General features: G+C 32.7%; 2 protein-coding genes, 1 long non-coding RNA gene and 1 pseudogene across 3 annotated transcripts; 3 read left to right on the top strand and 1 right to left on the bottom strand.

Moving 5' to 3' along the window:
* Window positions 1–2,766: 2,766 nt before the first annotated feature.
* LOC110230709 lies at window positions 2,767–3,148 on the bottom strand. The gene has a single exon (XM_021034269.1). It carries the CDS (start codon window positions 2,892–2,894, stop codon window positions 2,784–2,786), a length of 111 nt encoding a protein of 36 aa, XP_020889928.1. The 5' UTR covers window positions 2,895–3,148; the 3' UTR covers window positions 2,767–2,783.
* Window positions 3,149–4,901: 1,753 nt separating this feature from the next.
* LOC9324722 (chaperone protein dnaJ 15) lies at window positions 4,902–7,948 on the top strand. The gene is made up of 11 exons (XM_002888613.2): window positions 4,902–5,331; window positions 5,507–5,630; window positions 5,807–5,889; window positions 5,977–6,088; window positions 6,172–6,276; window positions 6,404–6,454; window positions 6,615–6,704; window positions 6,800–6,908; window positions 6,983–7,131; window positions 7,210–7,263; window positions 7,436–7,948. Exons 1-11 carry the CDS (start codon window positions 5,204–5,206, stop codon window positions 7,661–7,663), a joined length of 1,233 nt encoding a protein of 410 aa, XP_002888659.1. The 5' UTR covers window positions 4,902–5,203; the 3' UTR covers window positions 7,664–7,948.
* Window positions 7,949–9,910: 1,962 nt separating this feature from the next.
* Window positions 9,911–11,282, top strand: LOC110231101. Its single transcript, XR_002334198.1, has 3 exons — window positions 9,911–10,112; window positions 10,564–11,078; window positions 11,161–11,282. It is a non-coding gene; the product is annotated as an uncharacterized LOC110231101 (long non-coding RNA).
* A 62-nt stretch (window positions 11,283–11,344) lies between these two features.
* On the top strand, window positions 11,345–12,692 carry LOC9324721 (annotated as a pseudogene).
* The last annotated feature ends 780 nt before the right edge of the window (window positions 12,693–13,472 follow it).

The raw sequence follows: 13,472 nt of genomic DNA, 5'->3' as shown, positions 1-13,472 counted from the left end.
TGCTATCAACACAATAAGCGCTGCATTTGTATCTTGTGGTAAGTCACCTGTCTCAAAAAAATCAAGCACAAATTTCATCACCGACTCACCCACTATATCCCAACATTCTTGGTAGAATACGGGTTGGAAACCATCAGGGCCTGGTGCTTTGAATCTGCCCATGCTTTTCACCGCCATCACTACTTCCGCCGGTGTAAACACTTTATTCAGGCCCATATTCTCACTTTGATCCAGCCGCAGGAATCCATCCCTGGGTAAGGTGTCCACAACTGGTTCCACATCTGCCATAGAGTATAGGCGCTTACAGTACTCAATTGCTAAATTCTCCAGCTCCGTAGCATTCGTGATCCAACTCCCTTCCTCATTTTTCAACATGTCAATCCGGTTCCTCTTCCTCCGAATTATAGTTGAAGTATGAAAAAAGCTCGTACTCCGATCCCCTAAGACCACCCATTTTTCTCGAGATTTCTGATACCACAACATCTCCTCTTGCTCAAGCACCACTTCAAATTCTTTGAGTAAGTCCTCCTCCCGTTTAAGCAGATCATCCGTTGGATTATGTTCAAGTAGGTCTTGGACTAGTTTAATCTCCACCATGAGCTTTTCTTTTCTTTCTTGAACGTTACCAAAAACTTCTTTATTCCATTTTTTCAACGTTCTTTGTAACTGATCCAGGGCAGCCGGCGTTGTCAACTCCTTCTTCCAAGATGACAACAATAGCTCCTTAAAACCATCATGACTTAACCAAGCAGCTTCAAATCGAAACGGTCTCCTCTTCGGATTGTTCTCCACTACCGGAGCGAGCTGGATATATAATGGAGCGTGATCCGACGATAAAAACGGAAGGTGTGTTACCGTAGCTTCCTGCCACTGAAGCCTAGCATGAGGACAACACAACACTCTATCCAATCTCTTTGCCACAAAAAAATTTTCCACTCGTCCTCTTCTCCAAGTGTACTTATTCCCTCGAAAGCCCATATCGATAAGTGATTGATTATTGATCCAATCTCCAAACGCCAATGAGTCAGGTGAGAGCTGACCATTACCTCCAGTTCTCTCATCCAATCTAACAATGGTATTAAAGTCACCACCCACCACAAGAGGCCCAACGACACCGCTAATTACTTCACTTCATTGCTTAAATAATTTTTTTTTGAATGTAAAATTATATTCAACCAAAAAACGTGTTACAATGAATGCGCCTGTTTTGCTGATGTTTTGAAATTACAACAGAGAGTTTTGCTTAAATAATTTTCGTATGAAGGTAAAAAAAATAATAATCCTTGCAAAATTTTCTTTACTTTTACAGTTTTTGATATTTTTCCCAATTACATATTGATTATTCCATTTTGCTAAATTGTTACACATTTATGTTAACTTCTACCATTTTATTTTAAAAGATCTAAATTTATATTAATATCTATACTATATAAAAGTCGAAGCTATAAGCTTCTCAAGCTGTCCACATAGGATTTTAAACCACCAATCGCAGTTGGACACTTCGTCAGTTAACATTTTTACACACCACGTTAATTAACATTTTTAAATTCTAATAATTTCTATACTTAAATATTAATAAAAAGAAAAAGAAAAATAATATATGGAAAAAAAGAAATATGTGAATGTTTGAAATAATAAAATATAGAAATAAGAAAAATGTAAAGTATAGATTTCAATATTATTATGCAGCGAATATATTTTTTATTTAGAAATTTTCTAATCAAAAAATGTAAAACTACATAAAGTAATTATGACGGTTTGCCCTAGACATTAAACTATAAATAATGAACTTCGACCACACAATTAGTATTCAGTTTTAAACGAATTTACTATTATGTGGCTTTGATTTTTTTTTTCTCATCTTACATATTTTGTTTTATATTTTTCTATGAACTATAAACAAATATTGTTTAATTTTGCTGATTTTAGACTGTTTGATTTATATTTCAGGTTACACTAATGAATCGAGTCTAGGTTCATTCCATTGTGACTTTTGATGCAATTACAAGGTATTATTGATCCTAAAATTTATGTAGCTTTCAAATTGTTTCCTTGTATGGATATTGTTAATTATATGTATGAATTTATGACTTTTATTTAAAAGTATTTATAGATAGGAAGAAATATGACAATATATTGAAGCAAGATGTTTATAAAAATTGTTATTATAATACATAAAATAGTTCATATTAGATTAGTCTCACAAATTTGATTATATTGTCATATTTTCTAAACGACCAATCACAATTAGTCATCGTTAATTAACATTATTTGACATCACGTTAATTAACATTTTTAAATTATAATATTTTATACAGTAAGATATGAAAAAGATATATATATATATATATATATATATGAAAAGAATAGAAATGTAAATGTTTAAAAAACATATGGAAATAAAAAAAGCAATATATAGAAAAAAAGAAATGTAAATTTTTGAAAAAACAATATGTGGAATACATCAAACTTATATTCTTATTTTGTTAAGTTTCTTATTTTTCAACAAAAAAAATAATATTAACAAAAACTATATTCGATTAACCATAGATCTTTTCATTATAAATAATAACTGGAGGCATCCTATTCTATCACATTTTATAATTTGTATAATTTGAATCGTCGGTCACAGTTAGGGTTGGTTATTACTCTTTATTAGGGATAACAATAGCCCACATTGGAAGTTGAATAGAATCTTAAGTGGTACGTATATATATAAGATATGGACCTCTTCACTCATACCCAATTGGTTTTGAGTTCGAAGCCCAAAGTCTAATATGGTATCAGAGCCCGATCCACACATGTTCAACGAAATCCACATCGGCCTGACCAAATAATTGGTCCGCCGATCCATGCCCAAACATACCGAGATCAATGGGTAAAAGAGCCATCATCTCGAACGGGCGTATAAGAGATAACAATATCCACACTGGAAGTTGAGCATGATCTTAAGTGTTATATATAAGATATGGGCCTCTCCAATCATATCCAAGTGATTTTGAGTTGGAAGCTCACAGTCTAATACTCTTAATGGCGCATATTATATTTTTTTCATCGCTTTTGCCACTTGTAGCAATATTTGGACTTCTATTTTTTTTTCTCATACTCACAATTTAATATAGTTATCTTTGCTTCTGTCGCTCATAAATCATAACCATACTTTTATACTAAAATGTTAATTTATATATTATGATTTTTTTTTTCTCATCATCGATTGTTACGATCGTTTTGTGTGTGTGTGATTCACTCGGCATTACATCCACACCTAATACCGAGTGAATCACACATTAGGTGTCTGCATCACCACCTAATATATCTCATAGAGATCAACAACTTTATTACTTGCATGTCTGCACCACCACCTAATATATTATGCTTCTGTTTGTCATATTGTTTGTCATTTGAGACTGAGAGTAATTTTATTGTTTTGGTAAGAGTAGAACCGAAAGAGTCTGGCTAAGTTTGTGAATGGTAGATGTGCTAATGGAATAGAGAATGAAATAAAGGAAATGAGTGCTTGCAAAAAGATAGAAAGAGTGATAGCTCTCTGGAAAAAATTGTGAAGACGGAAATTAATATACATATTGAAAAGAATGTGAAAAAAATATGAATTGTTATAAATAAAGTGTAGATAAGCTTATGAGTACACTTCTGTATAGAATCTTATATTTTGAAGAGCTACACTAACCAATACAGTGAAGATAGACAAAGAACAATAGTGAATTTGCGTATACCAAAATGAGAAAGTCGTCGAAGTTAGTCCCATACAACAATAAATCTAGGAAAGTGGTGGTTCCGGTGAGAGTTGAGGAACATATATGTAAGACCGTGCAAGGAAGCTCTCTTGGGAAAAGTGTCTAAGCCAATATTGTGAAAGATATCTATCGCTAATGAGATAACTTATTGCGTGGTTCTTTTTTGAAACTTAGGTTGTATATTTCTTCAGTTGAATGATATCTAACCAAGAAAAAGGTATGAAGACTTGTGTTGAAATTATGGAAAAAGTTGTTCTTCTTAGAGTAGCAATTTCAATCAAAAACATGAATTAGTAATCAAAAACATGAATTAGTAAGACGTAAGAAAGATAATAAATTTAATTGATGAGATCAGTTTCCTTACATTATGAACAATTGACGTCAGAATTTAGATAACAAAGAGGGTTGATCTCTATGTAAATATATGAAAGAGAAAGAGAAAAACGCGGTTGACACCAGAAGACAAACTTGGATTATCAAATATGGAAGAAAGTGAGAAAACAGTTATGACATGACCTCTTTATGGCAACGTTTTGTTCATATGTAACTGAAACTTTATGGCGAGGTTTCTCATTGTGTTGGGATGAGCCATTTTTGTATAATAGATGCTCAGATGATCTTTTTAGGATGAATGAGATCATTGTCAAAATATTATAATTGCTTTACTAATAGCAAATATTTAATATATAGTATAAAACAAGTAAGAGATAATGACACATCATATTTGTAATATAGTTTATACCAAATTTTATCCAATAAACTTTTTTTTCTTATTAAAACAAAATTTTAAATAACGTAAATGATACTATAAAATATAAATAAGAATATTTATGTTAAAAAAGAATAAATAATAAACATTATAGTATTTTTGTATTAGTAATGTCAATGTATAGCTACTTAAATAAATACTAAAACCAAAAATATATTTAATCAATCGATAACTACAAACCTCCGCGTAGCGAGGGTTAATAACCTAGTAGTATATATAAATAAATAATGTAATTACTCTTCTTATGACCACTGATATAAGAGATGTGAAATTAGATATTTCAATTAGTTTTTAAGTCGTGTTGAAAAGTTAGGGAAAAAATTGAAAAATCAACGAGTTATTACGTCACACGAATAAAGAAATAAAACAGATTTTAATTCCTCTTTTTATTTTTTGGACTTGTAACTTGGAAACCCTTTGTTTCGTTTTCTTTCCTCGATCTTCTTCTTCTTCTTCTTCTTCTTCTTCTTCCCCAATCTTCTCTTATTTGGTGAGCTTTTTAGATCCTCGTTTCTGGTTCTCTTTTGCTCATCGTTTGTTTCCGAGGTTTTAAAACTCCTTAAATTCCTCGATTGAAGATACCTGAAAATCGTGTTATTCTAGGTCCGCCGCTGTTTGGATCTGCAATTTCCCTTCGAATTTGAGATATTTTTGATTCAAATTCGTCTGAGGAGCGAAGATGAGCGCGAAAAAGCTTGAAGGTTCGTCGGCTCCGGCGAATCGACGGGATCCGTACGAGGTTCTTTGTGTATCAAAGGACGCTAATGATCAAGAAATCAAATCCGCTTACAGAAAATTAGCTCTCAAGTAAGCCTAATATCTTAGGGTTTCTGGAATTGGTCCTATTTGAATTGTATACTGTGTCTATGAATTCCATTGATATGTGAAGAATCTTCTGTGTCATGCTTTTGACTTTGTTTAAGATCCTTATTGTATCCTAATGATGCCTTTACATTATTGGATCCAAAACAATTGTTGATAGGTATCATCCGGATAAGAATGCGAACAATCCTGATGCTTCTGAGCTTTTCAAGGAAGTTGCATTTTCCTATAGCATTTTGTCTGACCCTGAAAAGAGAAGGCACTATGACAATGCAGGGTTTGAGGTGATTGATACTTGTTTATTGTCGATATTCGTAGAATTAATAGGAAGAGTGTTTTCGAGCTTGTCGGTCTTCGATAGGAATAAAGTTGTTTCACATCTAATGTTGCCTCAAATAAGTGTGTCTGTTCTATTCTTACACTCTATCCAATCTCAATACACATTCTTTCATGATATTAGGCACTCGATGCTGATGGAATGGACATGGAAATTGACTTGTCAAACCTCGGAACTGTAAATACCATGTTTGCAGCGTTATTCAGGTGCAGTTGGTTACCGGTATTTTTTCCGGAGCTCTTAAGAAATCAATTTGTTTTAAATCTTTTATTAACCTTTTTGTTATCATTCAGCAAACTAGGTGTTCCTATCAAGACTACTGTATCTGCCAATGTTCTTGAAGAGGCTATGAATGGAACTGTTACAGTTAGGCCCCTTCCTATTGGAACATCAGTTAGTGGGAAGGTGTGAACTCAGATTACTAAACTATCTTCTTACCTTATTTTGTTATGTATATCGAATTGAAGTTATCTAATTTCTCATATCAGGTTGAGAAGCAATGCGCCCATTTTTTTGGAGTTACTATAAGTGAACAACAAGCTGAATCAGGGGTTGTTGTTAGAGTTACTTCAACAGCACAAAGTAAATTTAAGGTATGCTCGGAATGCTATTACTGGCCATCCTGATAATGTTCGGTATATTCAATGCATGCTCCTTGTCTTTTGTGACTAACTTGTGAGTTGTTTCACCTAATTAACTTCTAAATTTGTCCATCTGCAGTTACTTTATTTTGAGCAAGATTCAAGTGGCGGCTATGGATTGGCCTTACAGGTATAAATTATTTCTCTTTGTATTAAAAGAATATTGGTCTTAGTTTTATACCATTACTGAACTGTCTTTTGACAAGAAAACTTCCCGCTAATTTTGAAAAAGCTTTTCCATTTTTCTCATGGTGATTACATGACAGCATTAAGCGTCTCTGTTATTTCAGGAAGAGAGTGAGAAAACAGGCAAGGTGACATCAGCTGGCATGTATTTCTTACATTTTCAAGTGTATAGAATGGATTCGACTGTCAATGCGGTATGCAAGTTCTGAGCTTTTGTCCGTTCATAATAAGCTGACAACCTAGAATATGCAGAGGCATTAAAGCAATCCACATTGCGGTTATTGTACAGTTGGCTGCAGCCAAGGACCCTGAATCTGCTTTCTTCAAGCGATTGGAAGGTCTTCAACCTTGTGAGGTTTCGGAACTGAAAGCTGGCACGCATATATTTGCAGTTTATGGTATGAATTGTTATTCTGTTTTTGCAATAGTGTTTCTGAGATCTTAGTTTAACTGGTGTCTAGTAACTTTTTAGGTGATAACTTCTTTAAGACTGCATCCTACACAATTGAGGCACTCTGTGCCAAGACCTATGAGGATACAACAGAGAAGTTGAAGGAGATTGAAGCTCAAATCTTAAGAAAGAGAAACGAGTTGCGACAGTTTGAAACAGAGTATCGGAAAGTAAGTTTCTACTGTCAAGAACTCGGTCAGTATTTAGGGAGTCATGTAACCTGATCACTTTCGATATTCTTTTGCAAGGCTTTGGCGCGGTTTCAAGAAGTTACCAACAGATATACCCAGGAGAAGCAAACTGTGCGTTCTTTTCTCTTTATTACAACGTATCCCTTATTTTGATTAACACACAATGGTTCCTAAGAAGACATGCTGTGCACATGGACCACATAGGAGCTCTTGCAGATGTTTTCTGACATAGTTTTGATCATTCTAAACGTGTTTGGTTTGGGTATATTGGGTGATGGTGCAGGTGGATGAACTGCTAAAGCAACGGGATACAATCCATTCGACATTTTCTGTCGTGAAGACACCAAGCGGCAACAACTTGAGCAATGGAAGTAGCAGCAAAGCTCAGGGAGAGGAATCAAAAGGTGATGGGGATAGTGCGGGAGAAGAAGGTGGAACAGAGAGTCGAGACAAATCCAAGAGGAAATGGTTCAACTTGAACCTAAAAGGATCTGATAAGAAGCTTGGTTGACCAGAACACGGATTTGTTGCGGGTCATTGGTATTTTGTTCATTCGTTAGACAGAACTGACTCGGTGGCTGTTTGTCACCGGGTGCTCTATGTATGCATATATAATCATGGGAATGGTTCGAGAGAGATGCAAAAGCTCTTTAATGGATGGAAGGATTTGTATTGATAGGAGTGTTTTGATATGTATGCTTATGCTTCATTGATTCATTGTTTGTTATCTTTATATTAAACAGAATTGTCATTGTGATGGTGGATTGATGATATATTCTATTCAGATTCAAAATTATAATGCCAGACTTGCTCCAATCCAGATGTATTTTTTTTTTCACTAAGTTAAAACTAATAAATTAGTAACTAGTAGTATATTCTATTTATTTGCATTATCATTTGAATATTTGATGTTACAAAATTTGTTTTCATAAAATAACTTTTGAGATCTTCTGGTTTACAAGAAATTTGGAATCTTATTATATAAAATAACTTTTGAGATCTTCATGACACGTTTCAGTTAATTGATAATATTTTAATGTGGTTTAATATTATTCAGTATTGTAATTTAAATAGCTCTATCCTTTTCTTTCTTGAAAAAGACCAAAAAAAAAAAGAGAAATTGTCAAAAATGCCCATTTTTCAATACCCATTTTCAAAAATGCCCACTTTGAGAGTCTATTTTTAAGTTTGCCCTCTTTTAGTTTTTAATGACCATTTTACCTTTATTTGAAACAAAATTAGGTCACAAAATACAAAATATTTTTTGGCGGGAAAAGTGATCTCGCAATTTTCCCGCCAAAACACTTGTAAAAACCTTTAAAATACCTTGTAAAATTTTCCCGTAAAAATTTTTTCCGCCAAAAAATTTTTTTTGCGGGAAAAGTGATTCCGCAAAATTTTTGGCGAAATTTTTTTGGCGGGAAATTTTGGCGGGAAAATTTTACAAGGTATTTTAAAGGTTTTACGGAGTATTTATAAGTGTTTTGTAAGGTTTTACAATGTATTTTAAAAGGTTTTACAAGGTACTTATAAGGTTTTATAAGGTATTTATAACTTGTAAAACCTTATAAAAAACTTGTAAAACCTTATAACTTGTAAAACCTTATAAAATAGCTTCTAAAATCTTATAATATCTTATAAATACCTTATAAATACGTTGTAAAACCTTTTAAAATATATTGTAAAACATTATAAATACCTTGTAAAAAACCTTTAAAATACCTTGTAAATTTTTCCCACCAAAAATTTAACGCCAAAAAAATTGCGGAATCACTTTGGGAAAAATTTTTGGCAGAAAAAATTTTTACGGGAAAATTTTACAAGGTATTTTAAAGGTTTTACAAGTTTTTACAAGTGTTTTGGCGGGAAAAATTGCGGGATCACTTATCCGCCAAAAAATATTTTGTATTTTGTGGACCTAATTTTGTTATATTTCCTTATATATTTGTGATATCTTTTATTAAAAGAAGGGTAATTTAGTCATTTTGTACATAAAAAGAGGTATTTTTAAAAATGGATAGCCAAATGAGGCATTTTTGAAAAGGGATATTGAAAAAGGGGCATTTTTTTGAGTCTCCCAAAAAAAAATTAGTAAAACACATATCAACACAATATCAATATACGTGTCTGTATTAGAAAGGAAAAAAAAAAGAGAGACATTATTAGCTTAAAATAAGGATAACTAAAGTTCAATATAATTCATAATATATTGATTTTTAAAATAGAGACCCTCTTAAATATGTTATTTTGTATATTTTTCTGAATAGACTAACAACTGGTTTCCCATCACTAACCAGCTAACTTTGTTTTTCTTTTGCTAAAATAAGCTACGAAATAACATTTTTCTTAGAAATGGTTTAATCATGTTTTAGGGGATAATTGCTATATTAAGATTTATCAAATTTGACAATATTATTAATAATGGTGATTATTTTGCAAATATTTTGGTGATTAACAATTTAATATTACTAGATTTTTGTATAAATGTTAATAATTAATTTTTAAATATATATATACACTTTATTCAGACAAAAAGGATAAATAACTATATTTACTAACTAAAAATATTCTCTATTTTTTTCTAAAGAAGCTTTGGGTACCATTTTCTTTCAATAAAATTTTAATTTAAATTTGTTTTAAAAATAAATAACCCGTCTAGGACGGGTCCTAATCTAGTTTTACAACAAAAGTCGAATCAGAATCCATAAGAGAGAAGCAAATCGGTAGTTGCTCTTGGTTGAATATATTATCCTAGGGCTAGGTTTGAATTTTCCTTGTTTTTTTTGGTAAGTAGGTTTGAATTTTCCTTGTAAAGAGAAGAAAAGTGAGACTATGAGTGCGAAAAAGGTGGATGGTTTGTCTGCTCCGGCGATTCGACGGGACCCGTACAAGGTACTTTCTGTACCAAAGGACGCAAACGATCAGGAAATCAACTCAGCTTACAGAAACTTATCTCTCAAGTAAGCTTCAAATTTTGTTTTTGTTTATTTCTAAGCTTAGGGTTGCTGCTGGTTTGATATTATTGGCAGTTTCTATCTGGATTTTGTTAATTCCATGTTTTGATGACTTCACTTAAGCCATGTGTTAGTCTAGACAATATAAGCCTTGAAATTAGGGAACCCTAGGTGGTGGTTCGTAGCAGTCTCAACGACTATAGTTAAGTGGTTTAGCAAGAAGTTTACGTAGAAGGAGTTGTGGATCCTGGATTGGTCTAGGATCTTGGTTTTGGAATTGGTCGAGAATAAGAGACTTTATTCGTTAATATGTGGTGTTGTTCTTTGGTGAATATATACGAATTCAAAAGGTTTTTAGGGTTACAACTATCTGGATGGTGCTTTATATTAAACCTTAATTTATTGGGTTGAAACAATGTGCACAATGTATAAGCTTCAAAAAAAAAAAAATGTAGAGGTATCATCCGGACACGAATGAGGACAATCTTGAAGCTTCTGATCTTTACAAGGAAGTTGCATTTTCCTATAGCATTTTGTCTAAACCCAAAAAAGAGAAGGCAATATGACTATGCAGGATTTAAGGTTATACTTTCTGCTTAGTGTCACTTAGCTTGTCAAGTACTTTATCTCTTTCTCAACATTCATTCTTGTTAGCTATAATAAGATTTGTTTCATGATATAAGACCATTGATTCTAATCAAATAGACATGGAATATGACTTGTCAAACCACGGAACCATATCTATCGTGCTTGCAGCATTATTCAGGCATAGTTATTAACATTTTTTCCCTTGTTAACTTCAGGAATTAATCTGTTTTTGTATTAAAAGTTTCATTCACATTAAAATTGTCAACATTCAGCAACCTAGGTGTTCCCATTAAAACTAGTGTAAATGCCAATGTTCTTGAAGAAGCTAGGAATGGAAATTTTACACTTAAGCCTCTTCCGATTGGTACATCAGTTAGTGGGAAGGTGAGATTCAGATTACGCCACTTTCTTCTTACCTTTATTTTCTTGTGTATTGGAACAGAAGTTATCTAATATCTCATATCAGGTAGACAAGCAACACGCTGATTTTTTTCGAGTTACGATAAGTGAAGAACAAGCTAAATCAGGGGTTGTTGTAAGAGTAACATCAACAGAACAAAGTAAATTTAAGGTATGCTCGGATCGGAATGCGCTTTTGTTACTAACTTATAAGTTGTTTTCACCTATGACTAACTTCGAAATCTTTCTATTTTCAGTTACTTTATTTTGAGCAAGATTCAAATGGCGGCTATGGATTAGCCTTACAGGTACAAAAGAGTACTCTCTTAGTATTAAAAGAGTATTGTTCGTAGCATCATGAGTCTTATATTTGTCATTGTAGGAAGAGAGTGAAATAACATGCAAAGTAACATCAGCTGGCATGTATTTCTTGCATTTTCAAGTATACCGAATCCGAATGGTTTCGACACTCAATCCGGTATGCAAGTGCTGATCATAATATACCTAACATCTGCAGTCTATGGTATGAATTATTTATCTTTTTTTTGCAATAGCATGAACTTTTCTTAGACCTTAGTTTAATTGGTCTCTAGTTACTTTTCAGGTGGTAACTTCTTTAAGAGTACATCCTACACAATTGAGGCACTATGTGCCAAGACTTATGAGGATACAATAGAGAAGTTGAAAGAGATTGAAGCTCAGGTTTTAACAAAGAGATTTGATTTGCCGCAATTTGAGACAGAGTACCAGCAGTTGGAGATAGAGTATCACAAAGTAATTTTCTACGATTGACCTCAGTCAGTAATTTGGGAGACATGGTAACCTAATAATTTGCTATATTCGTTTGCAGGCTTTGGCGCGTTTTGAAAAAGGGACCAAAAGATATTCGCAGGAGATGCAATATGTACGTTGGTGAATCTCATATCTTTTTGTAACATTTTAAAGTGTTTAATCTTGTGTTTTATGGATGATGGTGCAGGTGGATGAACTGCTAAAGCAACGGGATTCAATCCGTTCGTCTTTCTCTGTTGTGAAGACACCAAGCGGCAACAACTTGAGCAATGGAAGTAGCAGCAAAGCTCAGGGTGAGGAATCAAAAGGTGAGGGGGATAGTGTGGTAGAAGAAGGAGAACCAGAGAGTAAAAACAGATCCAAAAACAAATGGTTCAACTTCAACCTCGATGGATATGAAAATAAGAAGCTTGATTGACCAAAAGGTTGGTTTGTTCTTATGTTCATTGGAATGATCTAAGAGAAAGAAAGATCCATAAGCTCTTTTATTGGAGAAGGATTGTTGTGGTCATAAAAAGTTTTTTTTTTTTAATTTTGGTCCAATCTTATGATATAAACAACATTGATTCATTTGTAAGTTTCTTAAGTAGCCTATCCTTTTTGGGCCAAAGAGTAAAAAAAACAGAACCAAAAGAAAATGGTTCAACTTCAACTTCAATGGATATGATTATAGGAAGCTTGATTGACCAAAATGGTTCATATGTTCATTGGAATGATCTGAGAGAGATAAAGATCCTTAAGCTCTATTTGCAGAAGGATTGTTGTGGTCATAGGAAAGATTTTTTCAATTTGGATGTTTCAGCTCAAGATCCAATCTTATGATATAGCAACATTGATTTATTTGTGTCTTTAAAGTAGCCTATCATCCTCTTTGGGCCAAATGAAAAATTTAGAATCGGCCCCTTAACGAGAATAGTGGACAAGTTGAGAAAACCAGAAAAAAAAAAAAAAAACAATTTAAGACATTCGCCAACATTTTAAAATGAGTTGATTGTTTTATCATTTGGCAAAACATTAGAGTATTTGAATTGTGTTAGTGATGGATCATGAAACGTTCAATTCATTCAATAAAAATATGGAGAAATTATATTATATAACTTAAAGGAAAGTCGAAGCTAAATATGTTTTATATGATTCTCAAACTTTAGTCTTTATGCGTATGCCAGAAGTTACTTGCCTTTTTCTTATTGAAAGTATTTTTCAAAAGTGATTGTATTGTCAAATGACTAGATTTCAACTACCATCGTCAAAATGAAGTAAGGATGTCAAATTATATTAAAATCAACGCACAAAGTAAAATGATTATTGGGTTATGTTATAATTATTAATATCATAAGGTCGGCTATAAAATACGATAAACCTGTTTTGACTTTAAAAGCATTTTGATCAACAACAATGTGATCAAGTTTTATGTATTGCGGTTAGAGAGCGTTTAGTAGTTACAAAATATTTAAGAGATAGTAACAATTTATAATAATTGTGATTGGTAATATTTGATTGGTTACTATATCAAGAAGATAAACAATTTAATTATTGGTTAAAACCATAAAAGTTGAAGAAAACAAAGTATTTGAAAAACATCTCGTA

Source organism: Arabidopsis lyrata, assembly GCF_000004255.2.
Source record: "Arabidopsis lyrata subsp. lyrata unplaced genomic scaffold ARALYscaffold_2, whole genome shotgun sequence".
Lineage (NCBI taxonomy): Eukaryota > Viridiplantae > Streptophyta > Magnoliopsida > Brassicales > Brassicaceae > Arabidopsis > Arabidopsis lyrata.
Note: the sequence above shows the minus strand (reverse complement) of the source record. Positions and strands in the feature narration are given on the sequence as shown.